Raw genomic sequence first — 18,056 nt, forward strand, 5'->3', positions numbered from 1 at the left:
CTGTGGGTTAGTTGGCTTTCTGCCCCCCCCGGGGACAGATCGAGGGCTATTCTCTTCTTCTTCCCTCCGGGGGGGCAGAAAGACTGTGTTCATTTTTTGGGAGGGGTGGGGGCATTGCCAATCCCATTATGGACAGTCCCCACCCCTACCCTGGCTAAAAAACAATCTCTCTGGGGCCTAATGGGCTTTCGGCCCCCTCTGGGGGCAGATCAGAGGCTAATGATTGATTTGGCTGAAAAACATTGCAGGAAGGAAAAGCCCTTGCCCAAGGGGCCTCTTGCCACTCCCTGGTGTCTAGTGGGTGGATCCCTGCTTGGGGATCATCCTCCTGTGGATCCACAAGGGAAGGTATAATTTGAAAGGGGGGATTTTCCCCTTTCTAATGATACCTCTCCCGTCTGTCTCACTGTTTGGAGGGCTGAGATAGCCCTCTGAGCACCGAGGCAGAGAAAGTGAAATAGCTGATTAGCTCATTTCACATTCGTTTTCACTGAAATGATATCAGTTCGCTATGCACTTGGCTCATCATTTCAGTGAAAACCAAAAACAGCCTCGAGAACTCCTGAGGCTATTTTTAGAAAAACTGAATGCCTCTGCCATAAACAGCAGAGGGATTTGGTGGTTGTGTGATGAGGATGGAACTGTTCATTCCTCAGCACACAAGCGCCGGTGCTGAGAATGGAACCGTTCCGACCTCAACACAGAAGGGGTTAATAGAAAGAGCACATTGAGCGTGTGAGTATGCCTTGTTTTTCAGGATAGTGTTATGATGTCAGAGGTAGCCAAAGCAGTAATTGTCTGCTGTGCACCTGTGAGATTGGCAGACACAGTTGCCTTATCTGAATCTCTTTCTTTTATGTTTGGGGGTTACATGGTCCATTTAAAGAGATAAAGTGCATTAACATATAGCCTTAATGTTTTTTATTTAATTTGTGTTGTTGTCGACATGGTTATTTGATGTGCATCTTGCTCTTGTTAAATCCTATCATCCTGATTGCATTGCTGTGACTAAAATGAATATTGTAGGCTTAGTAATGCTATTTTGGCTTGTGCTACATGTTGCATTTCTCTGGGTTGAGGGATTTTGACTGGTAATCTGTGAGTGAACTTTAGGGACCCTGGAAGAAATTGAGTTACTGGTTGAGGGGAGTGAAGTTCTTTTGAAGCAGCAACCACAATTTTCCTCAGTGTGAAGTCTCAAGCAATCCATAATTTACACTTAGGTTAGGCAGTCAGCCTTAACTCAGAGGCCTAAGGCCTTGTGCAAGGGTTGCACAAGTATTTGTGCAACACTTAAAATAATAACACAGTTAAAATTCACCATGTAAGAATCCCAAACCAGTTGAGAAAAGACCAACTTGACAAAGATCAAATCAGTAGGAACAGGGCTATTCAATGTTAAGATGCTGACAAGGGATGCAAGGTTCTGCACCGTGGATGCATCAGTTTCGATGCGGCAATAGACTGCAATGTGGATCTTTGCGGTGGTTTCAATCCATGCAAGAGCATGGTTGCGCCGCACAGCAAAGGAGATGCACCAGTTCTGTTGGATCCACAGAGGCTGGCAGAGCACCTTAGACCCACTTCTGAGGATCCAGGACTGAGATGGCACCACTTGGCAGAGTAGACTCACAAATGTCCATGAGGCTCCCTGAGGCTCAAGTCAGGAGGCCAGCCAACTAGCCCTTAGAGTCATATCGCAGTTCGAGAGTAAGAGATGCAAGTCCAGTCCTTCTCACACAGGAAAAAGGGCACTGCAAGGCAGCAGTCCAGTAAGGCAGTAGTCCAGCAGAGCAGAAGTCCAGCAGTCCAGCAGGGTGGTAGCCCTTCAATGGCACAGCACTCCTTCTTCCACAGGTCCAGAAGTGTACTGAAGAGTTGGTGCCTGGGGACTAATATTTATACCCAGTTGTTCATTTGGAGTAGGGGAGAAGCTTCTAGAGGTTTCCCTTTGATGTCCCCAGACATCCTGCTTTACCTGCCCTTGCTCCAGACTAAATACATGTGATATGCATCCTTTGTGGGGAGGCAAGACACACCCTAAGGAAGTGTAAATGGGGCTGTGCCCATCCAGGAACACCTAAGCTCCATATTGTGTGTGGCTGTCTGAGAGGAAGACACAAAACTAAACTCAGCTACACCCAGTCATATGACCCAGAGACAGGCTGTGGGCAGCAAATGTCTAAGGCAGGGAAATGACAATTTTCTAAAAGTGGCATTTTAAGAATTTGTAATTTGAAACTCCACGTCAACATGTTAGGATTTTTCATTACAATTATAAAGACGCCAAACATGAACTGAGAACCTGTTCCCATTTTGGAAACACTCTCATAAAATGTAATGAGGTAACTCCAATGTTATCCTGTGAGAGAGGTAGGCCTTGCCATAGTGAAAAACAAATGTAAGATTTTTTTCTCTACTAGAACATGTAAAACTTAAAAGTATTTGTCCTCCTTTTTAATACACTGCACTCTACCCTTTGGGCTGTCTAGGGTCTTCCATAGAAGTGGCCTATATGTATTTAAAAAGGAAGGCTTGTGCTTCGTGAAAAGGTTTATTTTGCCAGGTCGAAATGGCAGTTTACAACTGCACACAGAGGCTGCTGTGACAGGCCTGAGACATGTTTAAATGGTTACCTAAGTGGGTGGCACAATCATTGATGTAGTCCTACTAATAGCATATTATTTATATGCCCTGGGTACATGAAGAACCACTTTACTAGGGATTTGCAAGTAGTTAAATATGCCAAATGGGGATGAGCAATGTTACTATTTTCAAGGAGCGAGCACATGCAGTTTAGCACTGGTTATCAATGGTAAAGGATGCAGCATGTGACTCTGAATGGCTCTGCTGTTCGGGTTTATGTATTGCTTCCACACAGTAACACAAAGAGGGCTTAGGAATGGAAAGGATAGGACATCCTGACAGTATGACAGGAGAGGGACCTTACTCAGCCCCGATTCCACTTCCAAGGGCTTTGTCTCCTGCACACACAAAGGGAACTAACACCAGACCTTCCCTGTATTTCTCAACCCCAGATAGTTTGGAGACTTGACAGGAGAAGGGGAACAGGCAGTGCTCCCACACAAAGGCTGGTGCCAGGTATAAATATTGGACATTCAGTACCACTTTTTAGGACACTAGGGGAATAGGAGCTCACTGCCTCACATCACAGCACAGTTCGCCCCTTTGCATTGTGGGAAATGCTGCACAAAGTTTGTGCTTACTTGAATATTAGCTGTAGTTTTTCACCAGAGTTGGTGGACATCGGCCCTCATTGCAGACAGCGGTATTTTGGAGAAGATTACAGCCAACAGGCGGGCGGTACTCTTCCCCAAAATATGACATTGGCGGTTTGGCTCAAGCCAAACAACCAATGTACCACTCCGTCCGCCAGGGTAATAACAGCCGCTGGGCTGGAGACTTCAGTCTCCAGGCAGGCGGCCATCACTGTCCCACCTGCGGGATTATGACCCTGCCTACCACCATGGTTTTCGTGGCTGCCTTACCGCCACGAAAACCATGGCGGTAGGTACTATCAGTGACAGGTGATTCCTTCCCTGTCACTGATAAGGGTCTTCCCCGCTCCCCTCCCCCTCCCCTGAATTCTCTCCACCCTCACCCTCCCACTCCAGAGCCCGCACAACATACATGCACATTCACGCACCATCATACACATGCATATACACACTCATACCCACATTCACCCACACATGCATACATCCATTCAAACACACATCCACACACTGACATACAAACACGCACCCACGCATTCACACAACACAACATACACGCATTCCTCATGTCACACACCGGCATGCACGCACGCACACACAAACATACACCCAACCCCCCCACACACAACACCCCCACCACCTCCTCTCTCTGTGCACCCGACTTACCTGATTGCAGGGGGTCTGCCGGCAGCAGACGGGGCACTGCTGCCAGCAGCAGCGTCCGCCAGGCTGTATCATGTGTCATGATATGGCCTGCGACACTCTACTGGCGTGGTGCTGCTGCTGACAGCAGCACCACCTTTCCACCATCCATCCTTCTGGCAGAATTCCGGCTACAGTCGTAATATGGCGGACAGTAGGTAGCCGCCGAGATGGTGTTTGGGTGGCCGTCGCCGCAGTGGTAGGCGGTCAATACCGTCAATGTTATAATAATAAGACACATTTCTGGTTTTTATCATTCATCAGCAGAGATCAAAAAACAAATTTCATCAGCGGTTGTTGAGAATGCTACCACAGTCCTCTCAGGTCTCAGTACCCCCACTGGCACGCAGGTGCATCTCTAGAAACTCATCAGCTTGTTGGCTCAAGGCAGACTTTTTTTAAAGAAGGGGGGTGATAGCACACTGCCTCACATCAGAGCACAGTTCACCCCTAAATGCAAATTCTGATTCCCACTCCTCAACATCAACGTGAGAAAATTGATTATTAGTTGGGGTGGATGGTAGTTCACCACAAGCAATAATGACACTTTTCATGCTAGGTCCAGTAAATGTTTTCAGTAATTTAAACCAGAGTTCAACCCCTGGAATACAACACATTAAAATGTCATATATTGTACTATACAGGAACAGAGATTACTTTCATGAAAATAATTACACCAAAATGATAAAAATCCAATAAAGGGGAACTGGAGACATACATTTGTAACAGTGGGCAACTTATCGAGTCAGACCAGGAAAAAAAAGGTGAGCTTTGAAGCTGACCATGATGGAGCAGAGTTTGGATAAGTGGCCCAGGGTGCTCCCAGTCAAAGAGTTGCCTTCTTACTTAGAATTTCCCTGAGAAAGTAGCATCCCCAGTGGACCAAGGAAGCAGGCTGCATCCGAAGGCAGGTTTGTCGATGTGGGTCTGCCAAAAGAAAAAGTCTCATTGAAAGCAGTGATGAAGGCCAGAAGCTCAGAAGGGGAAAAGTCTAGAATTTGTATCCAGGAATCCATCAACATTGATTGGATGCTGCTTGACATTGGGTCCGGTAAAGATTTCTACCTTCAAAATTATACTTTTTTCTGGAAAACAGATTTCTTCAATGGGGAAGGCTGCAGGCTGTAGGAGAGAGGCTTCAAAGCTAGTGTATGCCAACGGCATCAAGCCTGTTGAATTGGAATTGCTGCTGTATGGAAGAGGATAGTGGGAGCAGCTGCAAAGCCAGGCCCATTGGGTTTTTAGGTTGGTCCTGGTCCCACAAGGGTTCTCCAGGAGAAATGTCCCAGGTTGTAGGTATAGGCAGGAGGTGTACACTCTGACATCAGCCCAACGGTACAGGATCTCAGGAACAGCACATGAGGTGAAGGACTCACTCCACAGAATCACCAAAATCTTCTTCAGGAGAACCTCCACTTTAAAGGTTATGGTTTGAATTAATATGACCATCTTGCATTTTCTCATCATAAAAAACCACCTGGGAATTTCTGGGACTATAAAAATCATAGAGTAGACACCTGTCTCCTGTTTGTGCCCTTCAGTCAGGTAGCACCTATGTGTCCATCCCAAGGGCTGCCTCTTGACTTGTTGTGTTGTAATATTTATTAAATCTGGTGAGGAGGATGGATTTCACTCTGATACACTTTGTGGACTACACCTAGCACACATGTGTTCTAAGTACAGTGGTCCAGTTGTAATGTGAACAGTTTATAAAACAGGAGAAAGCAGGCAATGTCAGACCATTTATTGCTCCCAATAGGGCGACCAGATTTAGCATTTTCAGTAATCCACACATTTCCTACAGAAAATTGAGATTTGCTTCATAAGGAATGACTGACAAGAGGGATGCAAAAGTAATCAATGTGCTCCATTTTTATATTTTCCCTATTGGTCAGTTAAAGGCACTTTGTTCCGTTGAAATAGTACTTACTATGGGTACAAACTAATCTATTCAGCCTGTGTTGGTGGAACCCTGGTGTTTGCATACTATCTTGGGCCTCCTGCATCTTGAAAATACACTTCATGTCACTTTGATGTCCTGAATGCCGGCAAAATTAATGTATGTAATCTTTGGAGTTCAGTAAAATATGCCCTGTACACCATGTACATGAATGATTGGGGCATTGCATTCCTGAAAAATGTGTGTCCATGCCTCAGGTACTTAAGTTATTATCCTCTGTGCCCATGGAAACAATACCCAAAACCCTGCAGACCACATACCGGAATAATTGGTGCCCTGTACAATGCAAAATTGAGTTTGTTCAACATGATTACGTAATGTCCATAACTGTTTCATTCATGGTCACCACTGCTTCATTTTACATCAGCAAATTGGCAATGATCAATCTCAAGAACTTTTCCACATTTTTCACTTCCCACATAAGCCACATCCCTTTCACTACTTGCCACACTTTCTCTGGACAGACATTCAGTTGTCATGGTTTTGTGTGTGTAAAATCTGAACTTAACTTTAATGTTCCTGTAACCTTTGGATTTTTAGTGAATTTCTAAGGTTTTTTTTAAATTCTGTTGCATAACTATAATGTCCCTGTTAACTCTGTTTTTTTCCAGTGAATTTCTTTTTTTTTAAAACATTAAGTAAGGTGCCCATTGCAATGCATGGTGGGGATGGACCCATGGCTGTGTGGCAGACTTTGTTCTGATATGTGTAATTGTGCCTCCTGCGAATGTGTTTGTGTATCTGGGAGTGTAGTTGTGTTGATTGTTATGGTTGTGTCTTGTGTGGGTGCAGTGTTAGTAGTGTGTGTCATGGACGTATGGCAGTGGGTGTGTTTGGTATGTATGGGTTGTGTTGTGCTGAAATGGCAATGGGTGACGTGTGTTGTGTCGTGTATTGTGCATGGGTACAACATATGGCTAAGGTATAGTGTATTTGTGTGACTTACCTGTAGTCTACAGCCACTGCCATTCTGTGTTGTCCATTTGGTCCAGCAATGGGCTCCCTCTGTCAGAAATCCGCTGGTATGACATCACCCCACAGTGTTTAGAAAAATATATAATATTTATTGGATAAATGCAGGTCAAAACAATTAAAATGCAATAAGTAAATGTTGAGATATCACTGAAAAGTGATATACAGTGTCTTAAGTCTTTTTTTAAAGCAAACAAAGTCTCTTTCAGGCACAAAGTACCTGGTTCCAGTGAAAAATCTCTGCAAAGAACCGCAGAGGAGGAGATGCGTGGAAACAAAGGGTTTTGCGTTGATTTCTCAGGCCGGACACGGCGATGGGTCATTTAGTTTTCACACAGGGACTGCTGTGCGCCAATTTCCGGTGCTCAGTCATGGATCCTCTTCGGGTTGCGGGGTTTTCATACGCCCCGGGGGACGATGCGTGGATTTCCGGCTAGGATGAAGTCACAGGAGCTGCATTGATCTGGGAGGCGTTGCAACACAGTTTCTACTGCACAGCAGGCGCGCGTTCATTCCTCTCTGGAGGTCGGGCTGCGTCGCTCTGGCTCAGCTGTGCGTCGATCAGGTGAGGCAGTGCGTCAGATTTCCAGTTGCTACGCTGGCGCTGCATCGATCTTCTCATTGTGAACACAGGCTTCATCATTCCGGTGAGGCGTGCAGTGAAATTTTCACTGCAGTGCAGGCTGTGCGTCGTTTCTGGCAGGCTGTGCATCGATTTTCACAGCACAAGTCGTTCTTCTTGCAGAGATGAAGTCTTTTTGGTCCTGAGACTTCAGGGAATAGGATGCAAGCTCTAGCCAAGCCCTTGGAGAGCACTTCTTCACCGCAGTCAGAGAGCAGCAAGGCAGCAGGGCAACAGCAAGGCAGCAGTCCTTTTCAGAAAGCAGACATGTGAGTTATTTGAGCAGCCAGGCAGGTCTTCTTGGCAGGATGCAGGTTCTGGTTCAGGTTCTCTTCTCCAGGAAGTGTCTGAGTTGGTAGGGGGAGAGACCCTGTTTAAATACCCAAAATGTGCCTTTGAAGTGGGGGAGACTTCAAAGAGTGGCTTAGAAGTGCACAAGGTCCACTTTCAGTTCAATCCTGTCTGCCAGGGTCCCAGTAGGGGGTGTAGCAGTCCTTGGTGTCAGGGCAGGCTACTGTCCTTTGACATGCAAGTATCAAGCCCTCCACCCTCCCAGCCCAAGAAGACCCATTCAAAATGCAGATGTATGCAAGTGACGCTGAGTATCATGTGTTTGGGGTGTGTCTGAGTGAATGCACAAGGGAGCTGTCAACTAAGCCCAGCCAGACGTGGATTGTAAGGCACAGAATGATTTAAGTGCAGAGAAATGCTCACTTTCTAAAAGTGGCATTTCTAAAACAGTAATATTAAATCCAACTTCACCAGTTGACAGGATTTTGTATTACCATTCTGGCCATACTAAATATGACCTTCCTACTCCTTTCAGATCAACAGCTACCACTCAAACAATGTATGAGGGCAGCCCCAATGTTAACCTATGAAGGGAGCAGGCCTCACAGCAGTGTAAAAACAAATTTAGGAGTTTTACACTACCAGGACATGTAAACTACATAGATACATGTCCTGCCTTTTGCCTACACAGCACCCTGCCCCAGTGGTTGCCCAGGGCACAACTTAGGGGTGACTTATATGTAAGAAAATGGGAGGTTTAGGCTTGGCAAGTACTTTTGACTGTCAAGTCGAATTGGCAGTGAAACTGCACACCCAGGCCTTGCAATGGAAGGCCTGAGACAAGGTCAAGGGGCTACTGAAGTGGGTGGCACATTCAGTGCTGGAGGCCCACCAGTAGCATTTAATCTACAGGCCCTGGGCACATATAGTGCACTTTACTAGGGACTTATAAGTAAATTAAATAACCCAATTGGGTATGATCCAATGTTACCATGTTTAAAGGGAGAGAGCATATGCACTTTAGCACTGGTTAGCAGTGGTAAAGTGTGCAGACTCTAAACACCAGCAAAAACAGTATGTAAAAAGTGGAGGGAGGCAGGCAAAAAGTTGGGGGTGACCACCCTAAGGCTGTCAGGTCTAACAGTTAGGTTCTGAATTTACTCGCACAAAGCCATAGAAATTCAGAAGTTATAGTTATGGTTGATTTAGGCAACTATAACGTGTGCCCTTAGGTAAATAACATGTGCCCTCGCCATGCACTCATGATTAATTGTTTTGCAAATGCTATGGTGATATTATCAATTATCTCATTTAAGATGTCATGACATCATCATATAATATGCGGAGTGATTAACAGAAATTCACCACTTATAGGTAACAGAACTAAAATCTGCAGCCAACCCCCCACATGCAGCCAAACCCAACCTCTGGGTCTGTAAGTGGGTGTTTGAGTGGCTGTAAGAGTGTGAGACTTGGTGTGTGTGTTTGTGTGGGTGTGTATGTGGGTCTGCGAGTGTATGAGTGGGTATATGAGTGCATGCGTGAGTTGCTGTAAAGGTCTGTGAGTGGATGTGTGAGTGGTTTTGTGGGTCTGTGAGTGAATGTGTGACTGGCTGTATGTGTGTGTGAGTAGGTGTGTGAGTGGAAGAGTGGGACTGTGAATGGGTGTGCAAGTGGCTGTGTGGTCTGTGAGCTGGTGTGTGAGTGGTTGTGTGGGTGCGGAAGTGGATGTGATAGTGGGTGTGTGAGTGGGTTTGTGGATCTCTGATTGGGTGTGGTAGTGGTTTTGTGGTCTGAGAGTGTGCCCTTATTTACAGACATTTGGCCTAGGGCAGCACCTCAAGACTTTTATCTGTGCTGCTCTATGCTAAATGTAAGGGCAGGAATGCATTTACAAGATACAGTGCATGCCTATCCTTTCAGCCAGTGCAGAATTTGCAGCTGAGTGCCAATGCAGGCACCCTTACACCATGGTGCAAAGGTGCCTGTGTTATTGGCATGATTTCTTTGTGCAGGAAGGTGCACCTTCCTGCATGAAAACAATCACAAGAGGCATTTCCCTCATTCTATGTGTGCTTCAGAATGCAGCACACGTGGGAAGAGGATAAAATGAGGAGAAATGTTTACATTTCTCCTCATTACGCCTGCTCTGGGGAGGCGTACATTTTTGGCGCTGCTCCAGATTTATGCTATGTTGTAAATCTGGGGCTGTGTAATTAACCATGGGTGTTGAGTGGGCAACACACATGGCATGCCTTCCAGTTACAGTGTGAGGCAAAGCAACAACTTGTGCGTCACTGCCTTACACCATATTCACAAGGTCATGTAGAGCCACACAGGGTGGCTTTGCATGGCCTTGTAGATATGGGTGTGTACTGTGCGTCACTTGAGAGTCAAAAAAAGTGGTGGTCGGGTGGCACAGGGGAGCTTGTAAATTAGTCCCTGGGTGTTTGAGTGCATGTGTCAATTGATGTATGAGTGGCTTTGTGGGTCTGCAAGTGGCTTTGTGATTGGTTTTGGGGGTCTGTGAGTGGGTTTGTTTTTGATTGTATGGGTGGGTGAGTGGGTGTATGAGTAGTTGTGTGGGTGTGTGAGTGGGTGTATGGCTCTGTGAGGTAGTGGTTTTGTGAGTCTGTGGGTGGGTGTGTAAATGAGAAAATGGGTGTGTGAGTGAGTGCACGAGTGGGTTTGAGAGTGGGTGCATGATTTTTTTAATTGAGGTCTGGACCCACAGCTCCATCGCAGACTCACATGGGGGGCCGCTCTGAGCACCATGGAGGATCCACAGATCCTTCTGTGACCCAAAAAATTGTTTTGGGGCAATTTCTGGCACACAAGGATCCCTCCATCAGTCTCTTCAGGTCAGGGGACCTCTACCCTAACTGCTTCGATCACCCCCCCCCCCCGGAACCGAGTTGGTAGTTGGTTACACAAAATGACAGCTGAAACTTTTCTCTCAGTTTGCAGCCAGACAATCACTGCATTGCTGATGGTGTGGGGATCTGTGGATTCACCATGGATCTGCATTTCCACATCTGTAGATCCCCATCTCTAGACATATATAAATTCTTTAATAACTCCTAAACTACTAAACTAGAAAAAGAGATCTTTTAGGACCAAGATCTAGCTTTCAGACAAATTTGGTGTAATTCTGTTCAGTAGTTTTGAAGTTATTAAAGAAGCCCCAGCCACCCTCTGGACATAATAATTTGCCAAGCAAGAAAAAACCTGTCTTCCGGCTCCTGCCTGCTGAGAGTGGACCTTTCATCTGATTTCTTACCCACTATCGAGTGGGTAGGACAACAGATAAACCAATTGGTCCTGCATGCAGGGAGCAACATTTCTTGCTGCTCCCTGCATGCACGAGAAATAAGACTGCAAGGAATTGAGGGTACCCCATGGTCTGTAACAGTCAACAGTTTGCACAAAACTGTGGACTTTTCTTAGATAAATCAGCAGGTGATGATTGAACCTGGCAAGGATGCTTATGCATCATTGTTCCATTGGAGCGCAGTCTCTGCTGTGGTCTCCTGGTGAGAGCAGAGTGCATTCTTCATCCTTTCAATTACCTTGAACATGCAAATGTGCAAAATGACCTCGAAGCTCTGCCCTTTTGGCCCTGCCCCAAACAGGTTAATGGTATGCATCAGTCCTTCCACGATATTCCAGCTTGATGGTCAGCTTAACAAAACGTCCTGTGAGCATTTGTGATGCAGAAGAATATGAGCACATCTCCACCAAACAAAGAAGCACTCACTTAATGTAATTAGCTCACCTGGTGACAGCAGAGTCCATTCTTCATCGTTCTACTTACTACAAGTATGCAAATGTGTAAAACGACCTCAAAGCTCCATCCATTTTCCAGCTTGATGAACAGCTTACCAAAAGGCCTTGTGAATGTTTCTGATGCGGAGTAATATGAGCACATCTCCACCAAACAATGAAGCACTCATAAAGTAATTAAGAGGAGGTACCTTTCTTTGGTGGAGATTCAACTCTTTGTATACTCCCTACATTATCTATATGAGCATTTATGTCAGCACAGATTTCATTAGGAAGACGCTTGGGAAACAGTCAAGGTCTCAAAATTACACCAGTCAAGGTCACTGAAGGCATCACCTTGTGGTCGTTTACATAGGGGTAGAGTAGAATGTGCTCTATACATTTACCCAAGGTAGCAGTAACTAATTAGCCTGTAAAAGTACTCCAGTTGGGTAGGCATTTTGTGCAAAACTTTGGATAAATAAGCAGGTGAGGATTTATTCTGCCACTGATGCTCATTTCAGAGAAATTAAACCTCAACAAAAAGCACTTACAAAGATAAACATAGCAGGTTCACCAGTTGAAGCTCCCTTTCTGTAAAGGACTAATCCTCCCAACCTATAGAACTTATTCAAGGCAAAGCAAGGGTGTTTTCTCTGCAATTCCATATTGAAAAAGGCCTGCATCCAACCCCGTTGGCTGTGCACGGCGCAGGGTTGGGTACCTATGGGAGGTTTCCGGGGGGGTCTGCATCACTGCTACTAAGCCCATGTATTACATCAATAATGACATTTTCTTTGACATTATTGATAATATCACCCCAACATTTGCAATAAAATTATTGATGAGAAAAGTGCACAGCGGGGGAGCAAGTTGCAGTTAACTTAATGCACGAGCTATAGTGTCTTGAGATAAGTATGGTTTTGTGCGTGTAAAATCTGAACCTAACTCTACTGTCCCTCTAACCTTTGTTTTTTTTGTGAATTTCTAAGGTATTTTTTATTTATTTTTCCTCCCTATAATGTCCCTGTACCTATAACCTTTATTTTTTCACTGAATGACAATAAATATAACTCTCTCTCTCTCTGTATATATATATATATACATATATATATATATATATATATTTCCAGCAAATAATAAGCAGGTCACCCTCCCTCTAATTAGCCTCTAATTAGCAAGCATCCAACTGGTTAGGAAAGAACTGTCTCTTACCATTCACAATAACTTACCTTCTGAACCTCTTCTTCTGCTTTACTAAATTACCCAAATTACACAAAATAGCGTTGGATTGCCCTAGTTTTTCTGTGTGTTTCCTGTAGGCGTGAGGTGGTTAAATGTGGTTAACATATTTCCATACAATTTTAACAGTTTGCCACCACAAAGCTGGGCGTGGCAATATTTCTGGGAAAGAAATCCCTGAGAGATGTGTGAAGTCGGAACACTCTCAGTAGTCTCATCTTATCTGCAGCCAAATTTATTTACCATCAGCCACCCTGTGATGAAGGTAAAATCGAAGCAATCGCATAAGATGAGTAGCTGCGTTGTAGATAAAACACAAGAAGTGTGACAAGAATCTTTCACTTCATGAGTAGAGAATGCAACTTGATGGACGACGATGTGCACCATTAAGATTATTAATGCATCTTTTGCTGGGAAAAAATAAACCATGTGTCGTAAAACAGTAAAATATTACATACATGCAGTCTTCTTGTATTCAGTGAGCGACATGCGGTAAAACATTTATTCTGACTGACCTGAAGACTGAGAGGATGAGGAGAGCCAGCAGCAACACTGCCAAAGAGATGGAATAGCCAACAGTGTAGAGTAATTGCAATGTGGAAAGTACTGAGTAGTCTTCGTCCTGAAATCAAACCCAAAGTAAAATAGCATAAAATAGGTGAATATTCAACTGAAAGCTAAAAGAATATAAAAAGAAAATGTGACTACCATTAAAGACAAGTATTCTACTTGAGTTAGGCCCTCATTGCAACATTCCCGTTAACTGCACGAGGAAATCCGTGGACTGTAATTTATTAGTAGATGCAGTAGTACGACATGAATACTCATTTAAGTACTTTTACAGGTCTTTGTGAATCACCTCTGAAAAGTTCAACTCCCTATTAGTAAAAGTGCACAGAGAGTACATTTCCCTTCTTTTTACTGATTGAATATGAATATTCCCTGAATATTCTCATTTTCTTTCTATTTTAGATTTTTGTGCGCTACCTGAAAGGAATATGAAAGTACAACAGTAGTATTACTTTACATATTCCAAAATCCCTTTATGAATAGGCCTGTGAACATATCGTACGCAGCCTACAACAGAAATGTGCCCAGGTTTTTAAACCGTGCATCTACTTTTACCTTTTTCTTTTGCCTTGATTTTTTTTCTTTTTCATTAAAAAATATTTTCCTGTATCTGCTTCTTTCTTATACCTTCCTACGATTATCACATGCATCTAAACCTTGACGGTGTATACCAATTGTAAAGATGACTACTGGAAATTAATTGAAATAATTAAAAATACTTGGAAATATCTAAAGAGTTGCTACTGTGTACGGTGATCCAGTGCTTTATTTTTAAATAATTAAGTGCCAGGGCCCTCGTCAGGAGACCACCACAGCTTGCGCCACATACTGTCTCTGTCAGCGCTGCAAATGTCACAACCTACACAACTTCTAACCTTCACACTGCTACAAGTGTGACATTTCATACTTTTCAAGCCCCCAAAACTATAAGAATGGTCTGGGTCGCAGGTATTAGCTGTTTACAATGTATATTGAATTAGTGAACAACTGTTCTGCTCATTTTTAAATTACAAAACAGCGCCACTATGTGGCAGCTGTCAAGTCCGTGGTTGGCAATTAAGTGTCGTGATGGACACCGGAAACCATCCCTGAATGTGTTTGATCATTCCTCCCGTACCGGCCTTTTGATGCCCACTAGTCTAAACTAAGCACAAAATTACAAGTGTGTAGTGAATGTAAATTACACACACGCACAAGGCTTTGTGAAGCGGATTTGATAGTGTTTAATGCAGAACCTAAACACATGGCAAAGGAAAGCACTTTTTCCTGTGTAGTTATATCTTGAAATCGTTTCTGCCCGTACCGGCCTTTTGATGCCCACTAGTCTAAACTAAGCACAAAATTACAAGTGAGTAGTGACTGTAAATTACACACACGCACAGGTATATCAGATGTTCATATCTGCGATTCATGCTTTGTGAGCCAGCCACATATTATAAATGGCTACATTGAAGATCTTCCCCGACATTTACGCCTGGACACAGCTTCGTGAAGTGGATTTGGTAGTTGATAGACCTGACAGCCTTAGGGTGGACACCCCTAACTTTTTTCCTGCCTCCCTCCACTTTTTGGACACTGTTTTTGCTGGCTTTTAGACTCTGCGCACTTTATCACTGCTAACCAGTGCTAAAGTGCATATGCTTTCTCCCTTTAAACATGTTAACCTTGGATAATACCTGATTGGACTATTTAATTTACTTATAAGTCCCTAGTAATGTGCACTATATGTGCCTAGGGCCTGTAGATTAAATGCTACTAGTGGGCCTGCAACACTGTTTGTGCCACCCACTTAAGTAGCCCCTTTACCTTTTCTCAGGCCTGCCATTGCAAGGCCTGTGTGTGCAGTTTCACTGTCACCTCGACTTGGCATTTAAAAGTACTTGCCAAGCCTAAACCTCCCCTTTCTCCACATATAAGTCACCTCTAATGTGTGCCCTAGGTAACACCTAGAGCAGGGTGCTGTGTGGGTGAAAGGCAGGACATGTACCTGTGTAGTTTACATGTCCTGGTAAGGTAAAACTCCTAAATTCGTTTTTACACTACTGTGAGGCCTGCTCCCTTCATAGGCTAACATTGGGGCTGCCCTCATACACTGTTGAAGTGGTAGCTACTGATCTGAAAGGAGTAGGAAGGTCATATTTAGTATGGCCAGAATGGTAATACCAAATCCTGACTGGTGAAGTTGGATTTAATATTGCTATTCTAGAAATGCCACTTTTAGAAAGTGAGCATTTCTTTGCACTTAAATCTGTCTGTGCCTTACAATCCACATTTGGCTGGGCTTAGTTGACAGCTCCTTGTGCATTCACTCAGACACACCCCAAAAACAGGGTACTCAGCCTCACTTGCATACATCTGCATTTTGAATGGGTCTTCCTGGGCTGGGAGGGTGGAGGGCCTGCTATCACACAAAGGACTGCCACACCCCCTACTGTGACCCTGGCAGACAGGATTGAACAGAAAGGGGACCTGGTGCACTTCTTAGCCACTCTTTGAAGTCTCCCGCACTTCAAAGGCACATTTGGGTATAAAACAGGGCCTCTGCCCTACCTCATCAGACACTTGCTAGAGAAGAAACCTGAACCAGAACCTGCATCCTGCCAAGAAGAACTGCCTGGCTGCCTAAAGGACTCACCTGACTGCTTTCTACAAAGGACTGCTGCTTTGCTTTGCTGTTGCCCTGCTGCCTTGCTGAACTCTTGCCTTGCTGCTGAAGTGCTCTTCAAGGGCTTGGATAGAGCTTGCCTCCTGTTCCCTGAAGTCTCAGGACCAAAAAGACTTCTCTTTTTCATTTGGACGCCTTGTGCGCCTAAAAATTTGACGCACAGCTTGCTCCGGGGTGAAACATTCACCGCACGTCGATCCGGAAGGACGCCGCTCGACGCAACGCCTGCGGTGCGACCGGAACTTCGACGTGCGGCCTCGCCTGGACAACGGCGCCTGACTTCAGAAAGGAAATCGTGGCGACGCCTGCCGTGAGGGAGAAGATTCCACGCACAGCCCACCGGAATGATGCGCAGCCAGAAAACAAGCATAGGATTCCACGCACAGACCCCGGGACATCTGGTAATCCCGCGAACCACAGAAGGAGACTGTCCGTGCGCCGGAAAACGACGCACGACTTCCCCGCGTGAAAAATAACGACGCAAGTCTGTGTGTGTAGAGGAGAAACCAACGCACACACCGTTTTTCCACGTATCTCTTCCTCTGGGGCCCTTTGCGGACCGTCCACTTTAAACCAGGTACTTTGTGCTTGAAAGAGACTTTGTTTGCTTTTTAAAGACTTAAGACACTTTGGGGGTTATTACAACTTTGGAGGAGGTGTTAATCCGTCCCAAAAGTGACGGTAAAGTGACGGATATACCACCAGCCGTATTACGAGTCCATTATATCCTATGGAACTCGTAATACGGCTGGTGGTATATCCGTCACTTTTGGGACGGATTAACACCTCCTCCAAAGTTGTAATAACCCCCTTTATATCACTTTTCAGTGATATCTTTACAAATTCATATTGCATCTTTGATCTTTTTTGACCTATAATTATCCAGATAAATATTTTATATTTTTCTAAACAATGGGTGGTGTATTTCTGTGGTGCTATATTGTGCTATTGTATGATTTATTGCACAAATACTTTACACGTTGCCTTCTAAGTTAAGCCTGACTGCTCGCGCCAAGCTACCAGAGGGTGGGCACAGGATATTTTGGATTGTGTGTGACTTACCCTGACTAGAGTGAGGGTTCTTGCTTGGACAGAGGGTAACCTGACTGCCAACCAAAAACCCAATTTCTAACAGTAGTGTTTAAATGCAGACCCTAAACACATGGCAAAGGAAAACACTTTTTCCTGTGTAGTTATATCTTGAAATCATTTCTGCGGCAACGATTGCAAGTTAGAAAATGCATTCGTGTTTTTTGTGATAAAAGTACTGTTTTATATGCCACTTGACCCTGGATGCAGGTTTCACGTTATTGGAATGCTAAACTGCAGGTCTAATATTTTCTCCTTCACGTTGCACTAAATTAAAAAAACAATAGCTTAACGTTACCTATTCAAGCCAATACATAATTTAAAATGCCTCTTGCATTCACCCTAAAGTTCGTATTCTCGCATGTATCCATTCATGTCTTCCTTGATTTAAAATCATTTAACAGTGTGAAACGGAACATATAGTTGAGTGTCCACTTAAAGGGTGTGGAAAGTACACATTTGGAACACACTGCCTGTTTCTCAAACCGACGTATGCCCCAAAATTGAAATTTGGGGGAAATGGTTCATCTTACAGGTTTAAAAGCACATTTTGTGTAAACTAAAATGACATTACACATCACTCTGGAGAATGTAAAGTAGTATTCTGTCACAGACCCTTACATGCTTTTGTGAATTGGCACCAAACCAACTAAAATGGGAATAACATTTGGACATTCAGGGAATATTCAAATACCATTATAAAAATGAGAAAGGAGGGTGCCCTCTTTGTGCTTTTATTAGTAAGGAGTTTAACATTCAGGAGTCAATTAATAAAGGCTGCATCTCGTGCTCATAAATTCGTTATTGATGTGGTCCCCAGAAATGATTTACTGAGACATAAAATGATACCATGTGATATAAATATGCGTTCATAGGGCCTAATTCACCAAAAGGGAGATACTTACTATTGTAATGTTACACCTATATTTTAGGAGCATTTACAGT

General features: G+C 44.2%; 1 protein-coding gene across 1 annotated transcript in view; it reads right to left on the reverse strand.

The window, feature by feature from the left end:
• GLP2R (glucagon like peptide 2 receptor) overlaps nt 1-18,056 on the reverse strand; it is a 754,367-nt gene that overhangs the window by 297,844 nt on the left and 438,467 nt on the right. The window contains exon 5 of the mRNA XM_069200419.1: nt 13,303-13,409. Coding sequence (XP_069056520.1) covers nt 13,303-13,409 — 107 coding nt within the window. The remainder of the gene's footprint in view (nt 1-13,302; nt 13,410-18,056) is intronic.

The sequence above is a fragment of the Pleurodeles waltl genome, chromosome 7 (genome assembly GCF_031143425.1).
Source record: "Pleurodeles waltl isolate 20211129_DDA chromosome 7, aPleWal1.hap1.20221129, whole genome shotgun sequence".
Lineage (NCBI taxonomy): Eukaryota > Metazoa > Chordata > Amphibia > Caudata > Salamandridae > Pleurodeles > Pleurodeles waltl.